The following is a 15487-nucleotide window of genomic DNA, read 5'->3' on the forward strand; positions in this document are numbered from 1 at the left end:
CAGTTCGTCTTCTAAGCGAGTCAATAATCTGGGTTTCCATGTTATGGGCGGGGGTGGTTGTGAAGTGGTTAGCTTGTACTGACTCATGTTCTGTGCATACTAGGTACCGTACGTAGTTCCTAACCTAATTATTATGAACTTCAAATTTCGTATTATTCTGAGTACATGCGATTAAGGCTTACATGAAGAATCACACACATTCGAATTTAAACTAAGTTACAAATGAAAAATTAGAAATAGAGAAGCTATGAGACTATTCTAAGTATTGATGAAATATTCTTCATGCAGTCGAAGTGGTAAAATAATACTGAAAAACATACCCTACCGTACTGAATTATTGCTCTCCGAAGTATTAAAAAACTCTACATTTACTCCTCAGGATAACTTATACCGGTAGCCTAGGTTCATTTTTGCATTAAAAATGTATAATGAATTACATTATTTTTAATTTATTATCAAATTCTTCAATCCTATTTCATCCTGTCAGACATCAACTTGAAAAGAAACAAAGGAAAACTTGAACTGATCAAATGGGACTACTGTATTGGTTTTTTGTAATAGAAATCATTCGAATTTTAGGCTTCCTTAGTGAAGAGTTGTGCTATAAATCAGGTGAAGCTCTGTTGTAGATATCATTTACGTTTATTATAATATCATTTCATTAAAATATTATCAAATTATTATTCTTGCTATAAATTAATGAGGTGGAGCCATGTTGTAGATATCATTTGTGTTTACTAATTAAATACCATTTCATTAAAATATTAAATTATTATTCATAATAATTAAATCATGAAAAGCATAATTTTTATTATTTGTAGTCCAGTCAATATAGACATAAAAAAGGGGGTGTGCTTGCAATTTATATTGTAGTTCTGATTTTTTAATATATTATTTGGGTACATAAGAGAAGTCCAAAACCAATTTCTTCATGCAAAATTTCCTTGTACTAGATACAGAGTGATCCAAAAACCTCGTATTTTCGGCTCATTTTCCAGTTTTAAGCTATTTCTGCCAAATCTCATAATCGGACAGAAAAATTTCCTTTTGCCTTTTTTTTTAAATCATAAAATTTTGAATAAAATGAGATCATTCAGAACTATCTATCTTCAATGAGTACTGAGTTATGATTTTTCAAAAATGAGTGAAATTTGAAGGAAAAATCAGTTTTGATGAGTTTCAGTTTTTGATCAACTGGGTGTATTTTTGTGCTCTACAATCTGAGATCAGGGAGAGCGCTCTATCTCAAATAGACTTCCAGGTACACCTGACAACAATGCTCCTTGTATTGTGAAAAACACCTAATTTTCAGCTTCAACCATCATCACCAACTACATTGTCTTCACATTGATATTTCGCACAATGACATGAATTCATGAGATCATGTTCTATGAGAATCACCCGCTAGATGCACTCCATTTCAGTATTTCCTAGTGGAGAGGCGCGCTTAAGGACATCTCAAGGATCAAAATTCAAACACCTATAACGTTTGACACAATGCTCAGATTTCATCGTACTACACTTCATTCTTCTTCTCGGCTCGTCAAGGCGGTCCAGAATCATGCATAAAAAGTCAAATTCGGTCGAAAAATGAAAAATTTATTTTTGAGTGTACTCAAGCCCATATTCCAATACACAAAAAATGGCCGATTTCTTTTTTCAAAGCTATGTATCTCTGTAACCCCTCATTATAAAAATCAATATTTGATCATGAAATGTGCAATAGCATTTTTTCTCTCATCTGCTGTAAACGATTCATGAAAAAATATGTTCGTAACGTGAGATTAGATTGTTGATAAAAAGCCGTAAATTGTAGATATTTTTCTCATATTAACGGTTTTGGCAGTTCTATGATAGGGAAAATGTTTCAAGATGGATTTTAGGCAGCTGAGCTCGTAGAGGATGAATTTATCTACAATTTGGAATGAATCGTGAGTTTCTATGATGTATTAGACTCGTTTTAGAAACTCTTGATCAACAGTAAAATCACGAAAAAAATGTAAAAACCGAAATCGCCATTTTTAAAATCTTCTGTAACTTTCGAATTGTATTGGAATCGAAAGAATTATTCATTGATGTGGGTAGAGGAGGACAATTCTCACATCCTCACTTGATTTGGAAATTTTATCAGAAGTATTCCACAAGACATGCAGCTTTGAATATAGAAATTGGCCATTTTTTGTGTATTGGAGTATGGGCTTATGTACACTCAACAGTAATTTTTTCATTTTTCGACCGAATTTGACTTATGATGCATGATTTTGGACCGCCTTGACGAGCCGAGAAGAATTAAGTGTAGTACGATGAAATCTGAGCATTGTGTAAAAGTTATAAGTGTTTGAAATTTTGCTTGGTTTAGGAACAATGATACATTTCATGTTGATTATTTTTCTGTTCAGTCATAATTTTACATTGTTCTAAATAGTAAATATATTGGTAAAATTCCGTTTAATTATTTTCGGAATAGAATGGGAAGCTTTAGCTCTGATAGGAGAAATAGCAGCCATAACTTATTCTATAAATTTTATTGTGAATGAATAAATATAATATATATATATATATATATATATATATATATATAATATATATATATATATATATTATTTATTAATAATTAATAAGTTACTGTTCTAGATTTTTTTGATTTTTAGACTCTAATAGTATCTATTTGATTCAAAATTTGCTCGTTTATCTGAGTATTGAAGAACGTAAATTGTATTTTGAAAAGTGAAAGTGACATAACCAACATTTTGATTTGGACATTATAGTATAAATTGGAAATGGGACAGTTTTGGGCATGAACCTGTTGTGCCTTTCCTCATGTTAAGTACTTGTACACAATGTGATGAATAAATAAATAAATAATCATATAATCCATATAAATATAATATCAAATATACATCATAACATTTTTTTTTCTTCACTAATATAAAATTGTTTTCCCCTTGTATTTCTTTCTCTCCATTTACAATTTCTTTTTATGGTGATTATTGTATTTTTTTATTGGGAAACAATTTTTGGGATTTTTCCGTGTGCTCCCATATTGTTGCAAATAAAATAAAATAAATAATGGAACAGACAACTGTTATTTTTCATAATTACTACAATATTCTCTTGAATTATTTCAATAGTGAGTCAACAAAGTCCTGTGTAAGTAACATATCGATTTTTGGACATCCGATTTTTTGTATTTCTTATAAATTCTATCAGATCGAACATTCTTGTACCCATCATGAGTTTGTCAAGTTCTAATCTAGTAGGATGTATAAGAACGGCAAACAAAAAATGGATCTTCCAAAAATCGATGTGTGTGAAAAACTAAACAAAGAAACAAGAACGCCAATAAGATAACGCTAATAGTTTTCTAGCAGTCAAAAACCTATACGTTGGTAATGGTTTCACAATAGTATAATGCCTAAATACAGGCTAATGAGGGAAAATACATGATGTACTAGCAGGTAACCCGTGCTCCGTAAGGGTCTAATTAAAAACTCGACAAACTGAAAACTTGACTTGATAAAATATTGAAGAATTTAAAATAGGCCTATAACCATCCTCGGTAAATTAAGGATTTATATGCAAAATTTCAAGTTATTCAGTAGAGATGATGCGTCATTCGTGAATTTCCTATCCCGTACGTGTATAAGCCAATTCTTTTCTTTTATTAATTAATAACGATTTGAAATAATAGTTATAATTTCTATTGTTGTATGAATGAATGAAATAGTAGTTAACTCACCGATGTTCAGACATCGAGGCACATACGAGAAATCCGTCACTTGTACAAATTTATCTCCTTTATACAGGAAACGTTCAACACCACTGTCAAATCGTAACTGAAGTAGATCCACTCGCATTTCGAAAGCTACTACCTTTTCTCATCAAGTTTTCCTACACTAATTTGTAGTCATTTTTGTTGAACGATAGAAATTAATTACTCTGTTCAAATAACAGTCATTGTAGAGCAAGCAGATAATTACCTAAATTCATAATATTTGAATACAGTTCAGTGAGATGAATTGAATAGCTGGTAATAAACCTACTTTTATTTAATTGAAAAGGCAAATTGGAATCGACCACAAGTTATTGCGGCGTGCCATAATTTTTCAGTGTCTTTTTGTCTCCATTCACATTTTGATGAACAGATTGACCAAATAACGCCAAATTTGATTATATAATTACACCGTTGAACTGCATCAACCACGATCTTTTGATACTTTGTTTCATATCTCTCTTCATCATTATAACCACCAGAGGTGGTGTCTCATAATGATAGCGTTTGTGGTTTCAAACTAATGGTAGATCAGTAGAACTTGCATTAATCCAACCGTTTCAATGTGTAATTTTCACATTATTCCATCCATGAGGATGTTGCTGTATTATATTTTTTGTTAACATTTATTGTATGATTAACATCCTACTACAGAATTTCAATTTTCAATCTCTGAACCATTAGCAGCTTCCATTAGGGATACAAGGAAAATAAGTGAATATTGTAATATTAAATTAAATTGAATTTCCTTGTTATATTCCATCATTGCTTATTTCCATTTTATTTATGTAATTTGTAATAGATTTGATTCTACTTCAAGGGGGATTTGGCAATGTTTTCCTCAAAAGCATCTTTGATGACTCATGAACATCTCATAATGGGAGAAATAGTGTGAGAACTCTTCAAACCTTAGACAAGTTTAGCTTCAAAGTGTATGAGTCAAAACTGAATAGAGGAATAGAATCGAACTTGATAGAAAATATATGTGGACTTTAAAAAAATAATGAATGCATAACGAAAGTACCTTCATTTCAGTTTCATCCAAACATACATTTTTCTAAGTTTATATGTTGTTCGTTAACAGCTTAATAAACTGAAATCCATACTTTTCACACAAGTTTAGTTTTCTCACAAGAAATTTTCATTTTGTGAATATTATTCCAGCGATTTCCTTGAAACGTCGCTTGTACAGTAAGTAAAGTGAATCATGACAAAACAAAAATAATCACAACAAATAATAACAATTTATTTTATACGTTATAGTGAATAATCACCTACCTACTAACATTTGATTAATCAATCTTAATAAGAGTATGTAAACTCACTAAAATAATTATAATACTTTCGTATGCAAAATTGAATCAAAAGTTTACCAACCAGATTCACTGGATAGATTCATCCAGTGTGCAGTTAAGGGTTTATGCCACTGTTACACATATCCCTTCTAATTTATTTACATTATATAATTAAATTATTCACCACGTATCTTCCATGACCTTATGGCATAAAGCTTATACATTATATTATGAAGTATTCCAATATAATGTTTTGATAAAAATCATTTATCTTATTCAAACATTCCAATTGATTTTGCAATATTGAATTCCATCGATATTAGAGTACATTCCTTCTCGAACATCAAGTACTGTAAACAAGAATTACCCTTTCTATACAACCCCAGTTGGAAACATTCATGAAAATAATCTATTCTAGTAATATAGCCTACTTATTTATCACAACGATATTATTTATTTTATTATTAAAAATCTGACTTTTTTTACTTTCAATAAATAATAAATTTCCCTTTACCAAGATAAGCCGACAAACTCATTTCTTCAGTCCAACTAAAGAAGCACAGCCTAAATATTATGAATTTGGATTTTCTCAGGTTTTGAAAGTTCATGCTTTTCGAAGTCCGTTGCAAGGATAATAATTTGAGCACATCCTTTTGTTTGCACGTGAAGATGTTCCAAGTCTGTAAGCTTCCGAATAGGACTTGTACCTTGGATGATTCACATAACCCTTGGCAGTTTCAAGGATCCTGTTGAAATCAATAACAAATGAATTAGAGTCATGAGAATTAATCATAGATTCGTAGATTGCTCAATAAGTTGACTGCTGCAGTGACTCATTTTAAGGGACATGCAAACTTTTTTGATACTTTTCTAATGACAATATTAAAATTGTTGAAAGAAATCAAATTTAAAAAAATTATGTTTGATAATTTTGCGATAAAATTCTTCGATGAAGCTAATGATGATGACCTCGTTAGTATTTACGTGTGATTCATTTTGTCTTTTGGAAAGCATTTAAACATGGTTGATACACAATCATGCAAACTTATATCAGCGTTAAACTTGTATGATGCTTGAGAACAAAGATCAAAATATTTTCTTAATAATTCAATATGATCAAATTATTGGGAGTTGTGTTGTGAGAATGAAATAATGGAAGTGTTCTCTCTCTCTAATGAAGATTCTTTCTTGCAGATTGTGAGTGGTATGTCACCAAAATAAAAAGAAAACAATGTAAATGTTGTCAAGTCATAAACTACGTGGTGGTTACAGTAAAAAATAGTGGTGGACAACTTTTTCTCGTTTCTATTTATTATAAAATTATCTAGGAAAATATTCATAAAAGCCCATAACTTCACTCATAATAATATATTTAAAAAAATGACTTTCAAATAGAATGGTAGACCCAGTTTCTGTATGCTTTTTATTAAGGATTCTATTGAAAGTTATTGAGCATAGATTTCCATTCTTATTACCAAAGTAGCCTCTGCTTAGATCTATCAACCTATCAAATTCAGGAAAATGATTGATTGGAATATTGATTGACACATTCGAATAAATCATTATTATTCTCTTGACTTGATATCTCTACATTCCTCTGTTCCATTTATGCATCACAAACATGACTTTCTTTCTTTTTTCTAATATAATAATATTAATACTAAGAATTAAATAACAGTTTTGTATGGTTGAGTGAGATCAATCAAACGAAACAATACAGGAATCAGCTTCATCAAAACACAAATTCAATTTTGATAGGTATTGTTTTCTTCTCTCAATCCAATGATTGGATTATTCAATCCAATGATTTGTCAGATCTTCTTTAATCAACTCGAATCTCCAAAGGAATCCTACTCAACTCTGCGTTTCTCATATTATTTTTCCAATTGCTGACAAGTTGTTTAGATTAATTGAAAATTTTACAACTTTTTTATTCATCACTACCCTCGTAGGCCTACCTAGTCTATCTTTTGCCTATTTTGGGCTTTGAGCCTGTTGTTCATTTCCCAATCATCCATAGTTTGAGAATGATATTTTATGTATAAATAAATAAATTATTGAACCTGAGTCAAAGGTTTAATTTTTTTTAATCCACATTAATCTTATGGAATTTCGTTTCTATCTCTCGTAGCCCTACCTTACTATAAACTTTCGCCAATATAATTATTCTATATCAGGTTCAAGGCTCTAATATATAGCGTGTTCTGAAAAAAGTGCCCATACGTCAGGGCGTGATTCCTCCCATCAAAAAAAGAAAAAAGTACTCATTAACATAGGTCCGAAAATGCTTAGTTACCAAGTTATACAGAGTGGAAGATATCAGTTCCCCTGCTGAAACGAAGCCCCACGGGTATTTGTTGGCTGTTAATTAAGATGTAAAATTTAGCGTACTTTATGTAAAATGAACTGAAAAATTGGATTAGAGAGCATTACAGATATTCATGCGTTTTGTTTGTAATTAAGAATTATTTTTTAAGGTTGCGTTCGTCTATTATAAACTTATTCTACATCTTTCTCTTCAAAATTAAATGTTCTACAAGTTCTGTGGAGAAATATTTTGTGCTTATTGTACATTTAACCTAGTAAATCTACTTCAAACCTTAAAGAAACTTGTTTTTTTTTGTGGACCAATTTTCACGTATATTTCGTCACATATATGAAAATTACTGTAGCTACAGGTCTGGAAACGGTTTTATCTCATTTTTAAGTTCATTTTACATAAATTATATATCTTAAATGACAGCCAATAAATATCCGTAGGGCTTCGTTTCGGCAGGGGAACTGAAATCTTCCACTCTGTATAACTTGGTAACCAAGCATTTTCGGACCTATGTCAATTAGAGCTTTTTTTCTTCTTTTAATGAGAGGAATCACGCCCTGATGTATGGGCACCTTTTATCAGAACACTCTGTATTCCAAACCACATTAATTCATGAATCGGAATCAATTAGAGTTTTGATGAAATCAAAAATATTCTCTCACCATGAAACTAAAGATGAGAAGGTGGATGCCTTCTTGTCTGCGGCAAGGTTGCAAGCTATCCTTTCCAGGCACATTTCCGAGTCGACCAGTTTCCGGAAGAAGGCCATGTCCAGCTTTTGTCGATCAAATCGGAATCCCACATCAGTTGCTGCTATGGACCTCCTCTGTCTGGCAGTTGGAGCCATGGTTGTTGTTGAAGTAGTGGTTGTTGAGGATGTTCCAACCATGGCAAGCACAGGAATCGGCAGGAAGAGTAAGAGAGGAAGAAGAAGAGGCAGAAGTAGTAGAGGGAGAAGGATGGGGAGTAGAGGAGCTAGAAGGGAGAGGATTGTAGGTAGAAGGAAAGGAATTGCTAGATACTTGAGTATTTGGATAAATTTCATCACAAACATCACTTTCATCGCGATTTTGATCAGGATTATTGGGATTTTCATGAGTAGAAACGCAAGGAACTTGACAGTGCCAATGGTTTGGATCTTGAATAGCACCAGCTTCAACACAGCAACCATAGCGATCTTCATGAAGTCGATCGAAGAGAAATCCAGCATCTTTGTTGGTTTCATGGGCATCTTGATGAAGGGCTTCATGGAGGTGAGGTCCCACGGATGGTGACTGTGATAGTCGTCATGGTCCAGATGGTCATAGGTCTCATACTCTCCATGTCGGTTGTAGGTGAACGAGGTGTCCTGGTCGTTTTTCATCAACTCAGCATTTTGCAGTTGTTGTTGATGGTGGTTCATCCAGCGTTGATGGTAGTCAACTGCATCCACTTCATGCATGGTGTTGCCTGAGACCATGTTGTGGTCCATGGTTGACATGTGGTTGAATGTTCGTCCTGATTCATTGTCGTGGTAGGGTGATGTCACGGTTATCTCGTTTGATTCCATGTTTGTTGTGGGATCTGTTTGGTTTGACGTAGCTTTGCATATGTTCAGTCCCCAAGTTAATACACTGATCACCAATAAGCTTTTTCCCCGTGATTCCATAGTCTATAATATTTTCCTGGAAAAAATGAAGTTCCATAATAGAAATGACTGGCTTGAATCTTTATCATACAGATATCTGGTAATCAATCAATATAATTTACAAATATTGTATAACGGTCTAATTTTTCAGCTACATTTTTGCTAATGAGTAGTGATGCACATATACGTCTATGATTTGTGCGTAAAGATGCAAGAGGAAAGATAAGATAATAAGAAGAAAAGAGGAAAGATACAGTACATGTCAGATAGACTGACCGATGCAGTGATACTAAACTGCAACGTGCAACGATCAATAGCCTACAACTGCACCTTACGCGCTATTTGAATTTTTTCATTGTATAAAGTTAAAACTCCTGGGTATAACATTAAATTATTTAAAAACCCGTTCTGGTTCTAATCTTAAGAATACACCAATCAAAATAAAATCAATATAAATATAATTGAAAAACTATTTTTTGTTTTGATACGGTACAAAAATGCATCGTAATAGTACGCTTACTGTAGAAATATCAGTCATATCAGAGAATTTGACATTTCAAAATGATATCATTTGACTATTCTGTCAAAAAATCACAAATGAATGAACTGCATATAGTCCAGCCAATATAGACATAAAAAGGGGGTGTGCTTGCAATTTATATTGTAGTTCTGATTTTTTAATATATTATTTGGGTGCATATATTATTTGGGTCCAGAACCAATTTCTTCATGCAAAATTTCCTTGTGCTAGATACAGAGTGGCCCAAAAACCTCGTATTTTCAGCTCATTTTCCAGTTTTCAGCTATTTCTGCCAAATATCGTAATCGGACAGAAAAATTTGCTCTCGCCTTCTTTTTAGATTATGAAATTCTGAATAAAATGAGATCATTCGGAACTCTCTATGTCCAATATGATTGAGTTATGATTTTTCAAAAATGAGTGAAATTTTAAGAAAAAAATTAATTTTGATGAGTTTTAGTTTTTGATCAACAATATCTTCCGATTGCTACCATTTAGATGTATAATTCAAAATCCATCTAGGCGTATTTTTGTGCTCTACAATCTGAGATCAGGTAGAGCGCTCTATCTCATATAGATTTCCAGGTACACCTGACAACAATGCTGATATTGGAGGTATTGTGAAAAACACCTAATTTTCAGCTTCAACCATCATCACCAACTACATTGTCCTCACATTGATATTTCGCACAATGACATAAGTTCATGAGATTATGTTCTATGAAAATCACCTGTTTAGATGCATTTCGTTTCAGTATTTCCTAGTGGAGAAGCGCGCTTAAGGACACCTCAAGGATCAAAATTTTAAACACTTAAAACTTTTGACACAATGCTCAGATTCCATCGTACTACACTTCATTCTTCTCGGCTCGTCAAGGCGGTCCAAAATCATGCATTATGAGTCGAATTCGTTCCAAAAATGGAAAATTTATTGTTGAGTGTGCTTAAGCCCATATTCCAATACACAAAAAATGGCCAATTTCTATATTCACAGCTATGTATCTCGGTAACCCCTTATTATAAAAATCATTACTTGATCTTGAAATGTACAATAAAAGTTTCTCTTTCATCGCTGTAAACGATTCATGAAAAAATATGTTGGTAAAGTGAGATTTGATTTTTGAAAAAAAATCCGGAAATTGTAGATATTTTTCTCATATTAACGGTTTTGGCAGTTATATTGACAGGGGAAAGTGATTCAAGATGGGCTTTAGGCAACTGAGCTGGTACAGGATGAATTTATCTACAATTTGCAATCAATAGTGAGTTTCTATGATGTACCAGACTCGTTTCAGAAACTCTTGATCAACAGTAAAATTACAAAAAAATGTAAAAGCTTAAATCGCAATTTTTAAAATCTTCTGTAACTTTCGAATTGTATTGGAATCGAAAGTATTATTTATTGGAGTGGGTGGAGGGGGACAATTTTTACATCACCAGATTTGGAAATTTTATCACGAGTATTTCACAAGACATGCAGCTTTGAATATAGAAATTGACCATTTTTTGTGTATTGGAATATGAGCTTAAGTATACTCAACAATGAAATTCCCATTTTTCGACCGAATTCGACTTATGATGCATGATTTTTGACCGCCTTGACGAGCCGAGAAGAATGAAGTGTAGTACGATGGAATCTGAGCATTGTGTCAAAAGTTTTAAGTGTTTAAAATTTTGATCCTTGAGGTGTCCTTAAGCGCGCTTCTCCACTAGGAAATACTGAAATAAAGAGCATCTAACGGGTGATTCTCATAGAACATAATCTCATGAACTTATGTCATTGTGCGAAATATCAATGTGAGGACAATGTAGTTGGTGATGATGGTTGAAGCTGAAAATTAGGTGTTTTTCACAATACCTCCAATATCAGCATTGTTGTCAGGTGTACCTGGAAATCTATATGAGATAGATCGCTCTACCTGATCTCAGATTGTAGAGCACAAAAATACGCCCAGAGGGATTTTGAATTATATATCTACATGGTAGCTATCGGAAGATATTGTTGTTCAAAAACTAAAACTCATCAAAATTAATTTTTTTCTTAAAATTTCACTCATTTTTGAAAAATCATAACTCAGTACTCATGGGAGTTCCGAATGATCTCATTTTATTCAGAATTTTATAATCTAAAAAGAAGGCGAGAGCAAATTTTTCTGTCCGATTACGATATTTGGCAGAAATAGCTGAAAACTGGAAAATGAGCCGAAAATACGAGGTTTTTGGGCCACTCTGTATCTAGCACAAGGAAATTTTGCATGAAGAAATTGGTTCTGGACTTCTCTTATGCACCCAAATAATATATTAAAAAAATCAGAACTACAATATAAATTGCATGCACCAATGTATATAGTGACTGGACTAATAGATTGATTACTGTAATTTCCGTTCTATTATTTCCTTTACAATAAATTGTTGTTTTTATTCGCTATAATGAATGAATGTGCAGTATAAATAAACAATTTAGGCTATAGCTACTGAGAGTGTACTCGTATTAAAAATGATTATATTCTCTTTTTACTGTGAAAGTGAACTGAAAAAAATTAAAATTTCATCACTTAAGTTTCCATAACTTTTTTATTATTTTTGTAAAAAAGTAGTGAACTTTCAACTTACAACAGCTTGCATTCTTACAACGTACACAGTTTTTCTATGCAGGGTTCAATCAGTTGTTGCCATTCTAATTTATTATACTGTATCGTAGAAATTCTTATTCAAATTATGATATTGTTCTGATAGAAAGTATTGATTTCAAGCTTAGTCGGATTCAAAGTATTTTTTCCACCATGATAAAGTCGATATGCAATTGTTAATAATATTTGTGATTCAGAATTATTTTGTGATAATTTGTTATTGATTGTAAATCCACCAGTAATATGATTTAAAAATAAAATATGCAGCTGACCAATAATACCGAAATAAAAATAGGGTAAAAAATAAGAAAAAAGCAGAAGATTATTTGAAATTTGTACTAATAGACTGGATCTCTTCTCTTAAATTCAGCAGACCACACGTTTCTTGAATTATACATTCATCATACTAGATTTAGATTGTTTGGAAAGAAGTTCATTTCTTGTGAATGTCATAACATTATTGATGTACGAAAATGTCATTGTGATTCAATATATTCATCGTTTACAGAATCTTGATTTGATAATGAATCTGTCAAGCGATATATCTCTTATGTTTAAAGATTGCTCTCAGATACTATAGAATTGTATTGATGAAAAATTGTATCCCTTCCCCAAATCGATGCTTTTCAGTTATAAGTAAATATAGGTATTCAATATTCCTTTGATCTATCAATAGAAACTCACCTTAGATTGAATTCTCAGGAACATGTAAGAAAAAACAACTACAATTTTCAGCACTCCTATAATAATTCAGATCAGCATTGTTCGAAATCCTCAATTATGTTGTTAACTGCGTGAACAAACATTCAATAATTGAGATTCTCCAATACAATTTTTTGTAAAATATTCAATTATGTTGTAAGCTGCATTAAGAAACTTTCAATAATTAAGATTTTCAAGTTGACATTTTTGTGAAAAATCAAAATCAATATTCCATTTGAATTCTGTCAGACACAATTAAATGAGAAATCCCTATAATCAATTTGATCAATAGCTTATATTCGTAGAGAACACCCAATCAACTCGTAAAGAACTTCCAAGATATCTCCACAATGTTACTCAAAAAATTATATTCACTTTTTCACGTACACTAGATGTTTCAGAGTGATATGATACTCGGTTCGCGTCTCATGAGGAAATGAATCTCGATTCAGAGCAAACGAAATGTTTATAAGAATTGTAATAACCGCTCTGGAATAAATCAGACCAATTCACTCCCTCTAGTGCGAGTTTCGTGCGTTTTCTTTCCATTCATAGAGCTGTTGAAAACTGCAATTCAATGAAACCGGAGGACATGGAACGAAAATCGCTATTGGACCTCTACACCTCTTAGTTGGGGGGGGGGGGTCATGAACTTGCATGTCATCACTCTTACTCAAGATTTACAGAGCAAAACAGCCGACAGGCAATGTGTGAGAGAATGGAATAGAAGAAGAAAAGAGATGAAGAAATAAAACCACAGGAAGAGAATATGTGAGAGTGAAGAGAGAGAGAGAGAGAGAGATTCAGATTCCTTTATTCATGTGTTTTACAATACAAAATTCAACTTACGTTCTAGCGTTAAACATAATTACCAGTAACAGTAAAATAACATGATCAAATCAATCAATAATTTTATTCAAAAAACACAAAATACATAAAGGAAATCAAAATACAAGAAATCTCAATCAAAAATAAGTTTCTAATAAAATACAGAAACAGGCTTAATAGTGGGCTGTGCTAAAAAGAAAAAAAGGAGGAAAAATACCTAGCCAACTATGGTTTCCCATGTAATAGGCAGGTAGAGGTTATACAAGTAAGGAATGAAGGGTGAAGAGGAGTGGAAAAGGGAAGAAATGAAGGGTGAAGAGGAGTGGAAAAGGGAAGAAATGGAGAAGGAAATAAAGAGAGGAAAATATGAGCAAAAATTGTAAGCGAGTCCACTTTCAACAAATTTATCTAAAATAATGACATGATGTATCATATACAGACTTAAGAGTTTTACAGTAAAATTGAGCAAAGAATTATGATGAAATATGCGAATATTGAGGTATTACTGTAATGTTTTTACATAAAACGGTGAAACGGAGAGAATCAGAGAGAGAGCGAGTAAGAGAGTTACGGAATTTGGAATGAGTGTAGACACAACGGGAGGCAGAAAAACGGAGAGTGAAGAGTTTGAAGTGAGCACGGTATAGAGTAATTATTAATAGAGAAATTGATACGTAATTAGTAGGAATTTGAATTTGATAGTGGAGAATTCAAAAAGAATTACAAAGGCATTGCTTAAGTATGAAGAGAGAAAAAATGTGTAAGATGAAAATTGAGTGGGATGCATGCATTTTTTCAGCAATTTGTCACTTAAGGGCTTAGGTTTTTTTTAATTCTCTCTCCTATTCTTGTTCCAACTTCTTGCTATTCTACTCCTTCTACCTCCGTCTTCGGGTTTCTTCTTATTCAGTTTTCTTCTTCGTCATTTATTTCCTAAGTTTCATCCTCTCCCTCTTTTCTCTCTTCATCCTTTTTGTTACTTTGATACCTTTTCCTCTTCAGAATCTTATTTTCATTCACCATTTGTCTCAGTGTCATTTCTCCCATTCTAGTCATCTGTCTTTTTCTCTTTCTTGCTGCTTAGGATTCTATACTCTCCATTTCTCTCTCTCTCTCTCTCTCTCTCTCTCTCTCTCTTCTCTTTCTCGATCTCTTGCGCTGTTTTTCTGTTTCATACTTGTGACTCTCCAGGACTGTATAGTAGTATAACATACTAATGTGTTGAACCGTCCTGAGATACTTACAATTGAATGGTGGCAGTCTTCACGAGTTGCAATTCAAAGACCTAATTTGTCAGCTTTGTATGAAAAGAGTGCACTAAAAGCCTGCGATCACTGTATAAAAGCAATCACTAGGATATAGCATATTATTGGTGTCATGTTCAATAGGACTTGTTGAATAATATTGGCAATTGACACCAATAAAGCTGGATGAATTATCTATCAAAGAAATTTTTTCTATCAAAGAATTAGAAAACTGTTTTATAGATTTCTATCAGAAATCACTTACTAGATGAATAGTTAACTACTATAAATTAATGATAGTTATAATCTCGTTATCAAAGTCGAAAAATTCAATAGCATTAACGGTATCTCCTCTCTATGATTCTAATGAACAAATTTAATGAACATATTTCAGACACTTACCTTCAAATCAAGCTTGTATACGTTAAAATGAAAGAGTTTTCATATTTTCAAAGTATGAATTGTTGGTTCCCCGAAGAAAAATATAGTGTTTTTATTAATTACAAGTTCACTATATAGGCTACTTTTTCTACAACTGCGCGTAAAAAA

The 15487-nt window shown here is 32.3% G+C and overlaps 1 protein-coding gene across 1 annotated transcript; it reads right to left on the bottom strand.

Annotated features, from left to right (window-relative positions):
• Positions 1-5011: 5011 nt before the first annotated feature.
• Positions 5012-9052, bottom strand: LOC120352644. The gene is made up of 2 exons (XM_039434113.1): positions 8050-9052; positions 5012-5813 (listed from the first exon to the last, which is right to left on the bottom strand). The coding sequence occupies exons 1-2, from the start codon at positions 9033-9035 to the stop codon at positions 5672-5674; spliced, it is 1128 nt and encodes a 375-aa protein (XP_039290047.1). The 5' UTR covers positions 9036-9052; the 3' UTR covers positions 5012-5671.
• Between the last annotated feature and the right edge of the window lie 6435 nt (positions 9053-15487).

The sequence above is a fragment of the Nilaparvata lugens genome, chromosome 8 (genome assembly GCF_014356525.2).
Source record: "Nilaparvata lugens isolate BPH chromosome 8, ASM1435652v1, whole genome shotgun sequence".
NCBI lineage: Eukaryota > Metazoa > Arthropoda > Insecta > Hemiptera > Delphacidae > Nilaparvata > Nilaparvata lugens.

Excerpts from the sequence above, each read along its gene's own strand:
- LOC120352644 (XM_039434113.1), bottom strand. The coding sequence starts at position 9,035 with ATGGAATCACGGGGAAAAAGCTTATTGGTGATCAGTGTATTAACTTGG. Across the intron at positions 5,814-8,049 it reads TTCTCATCTTTAGTTTCATG|GATCCTTGAAACTGCCAAGG; the intron begins GTGAGAGAATAT and ends TGATTTCAACAG.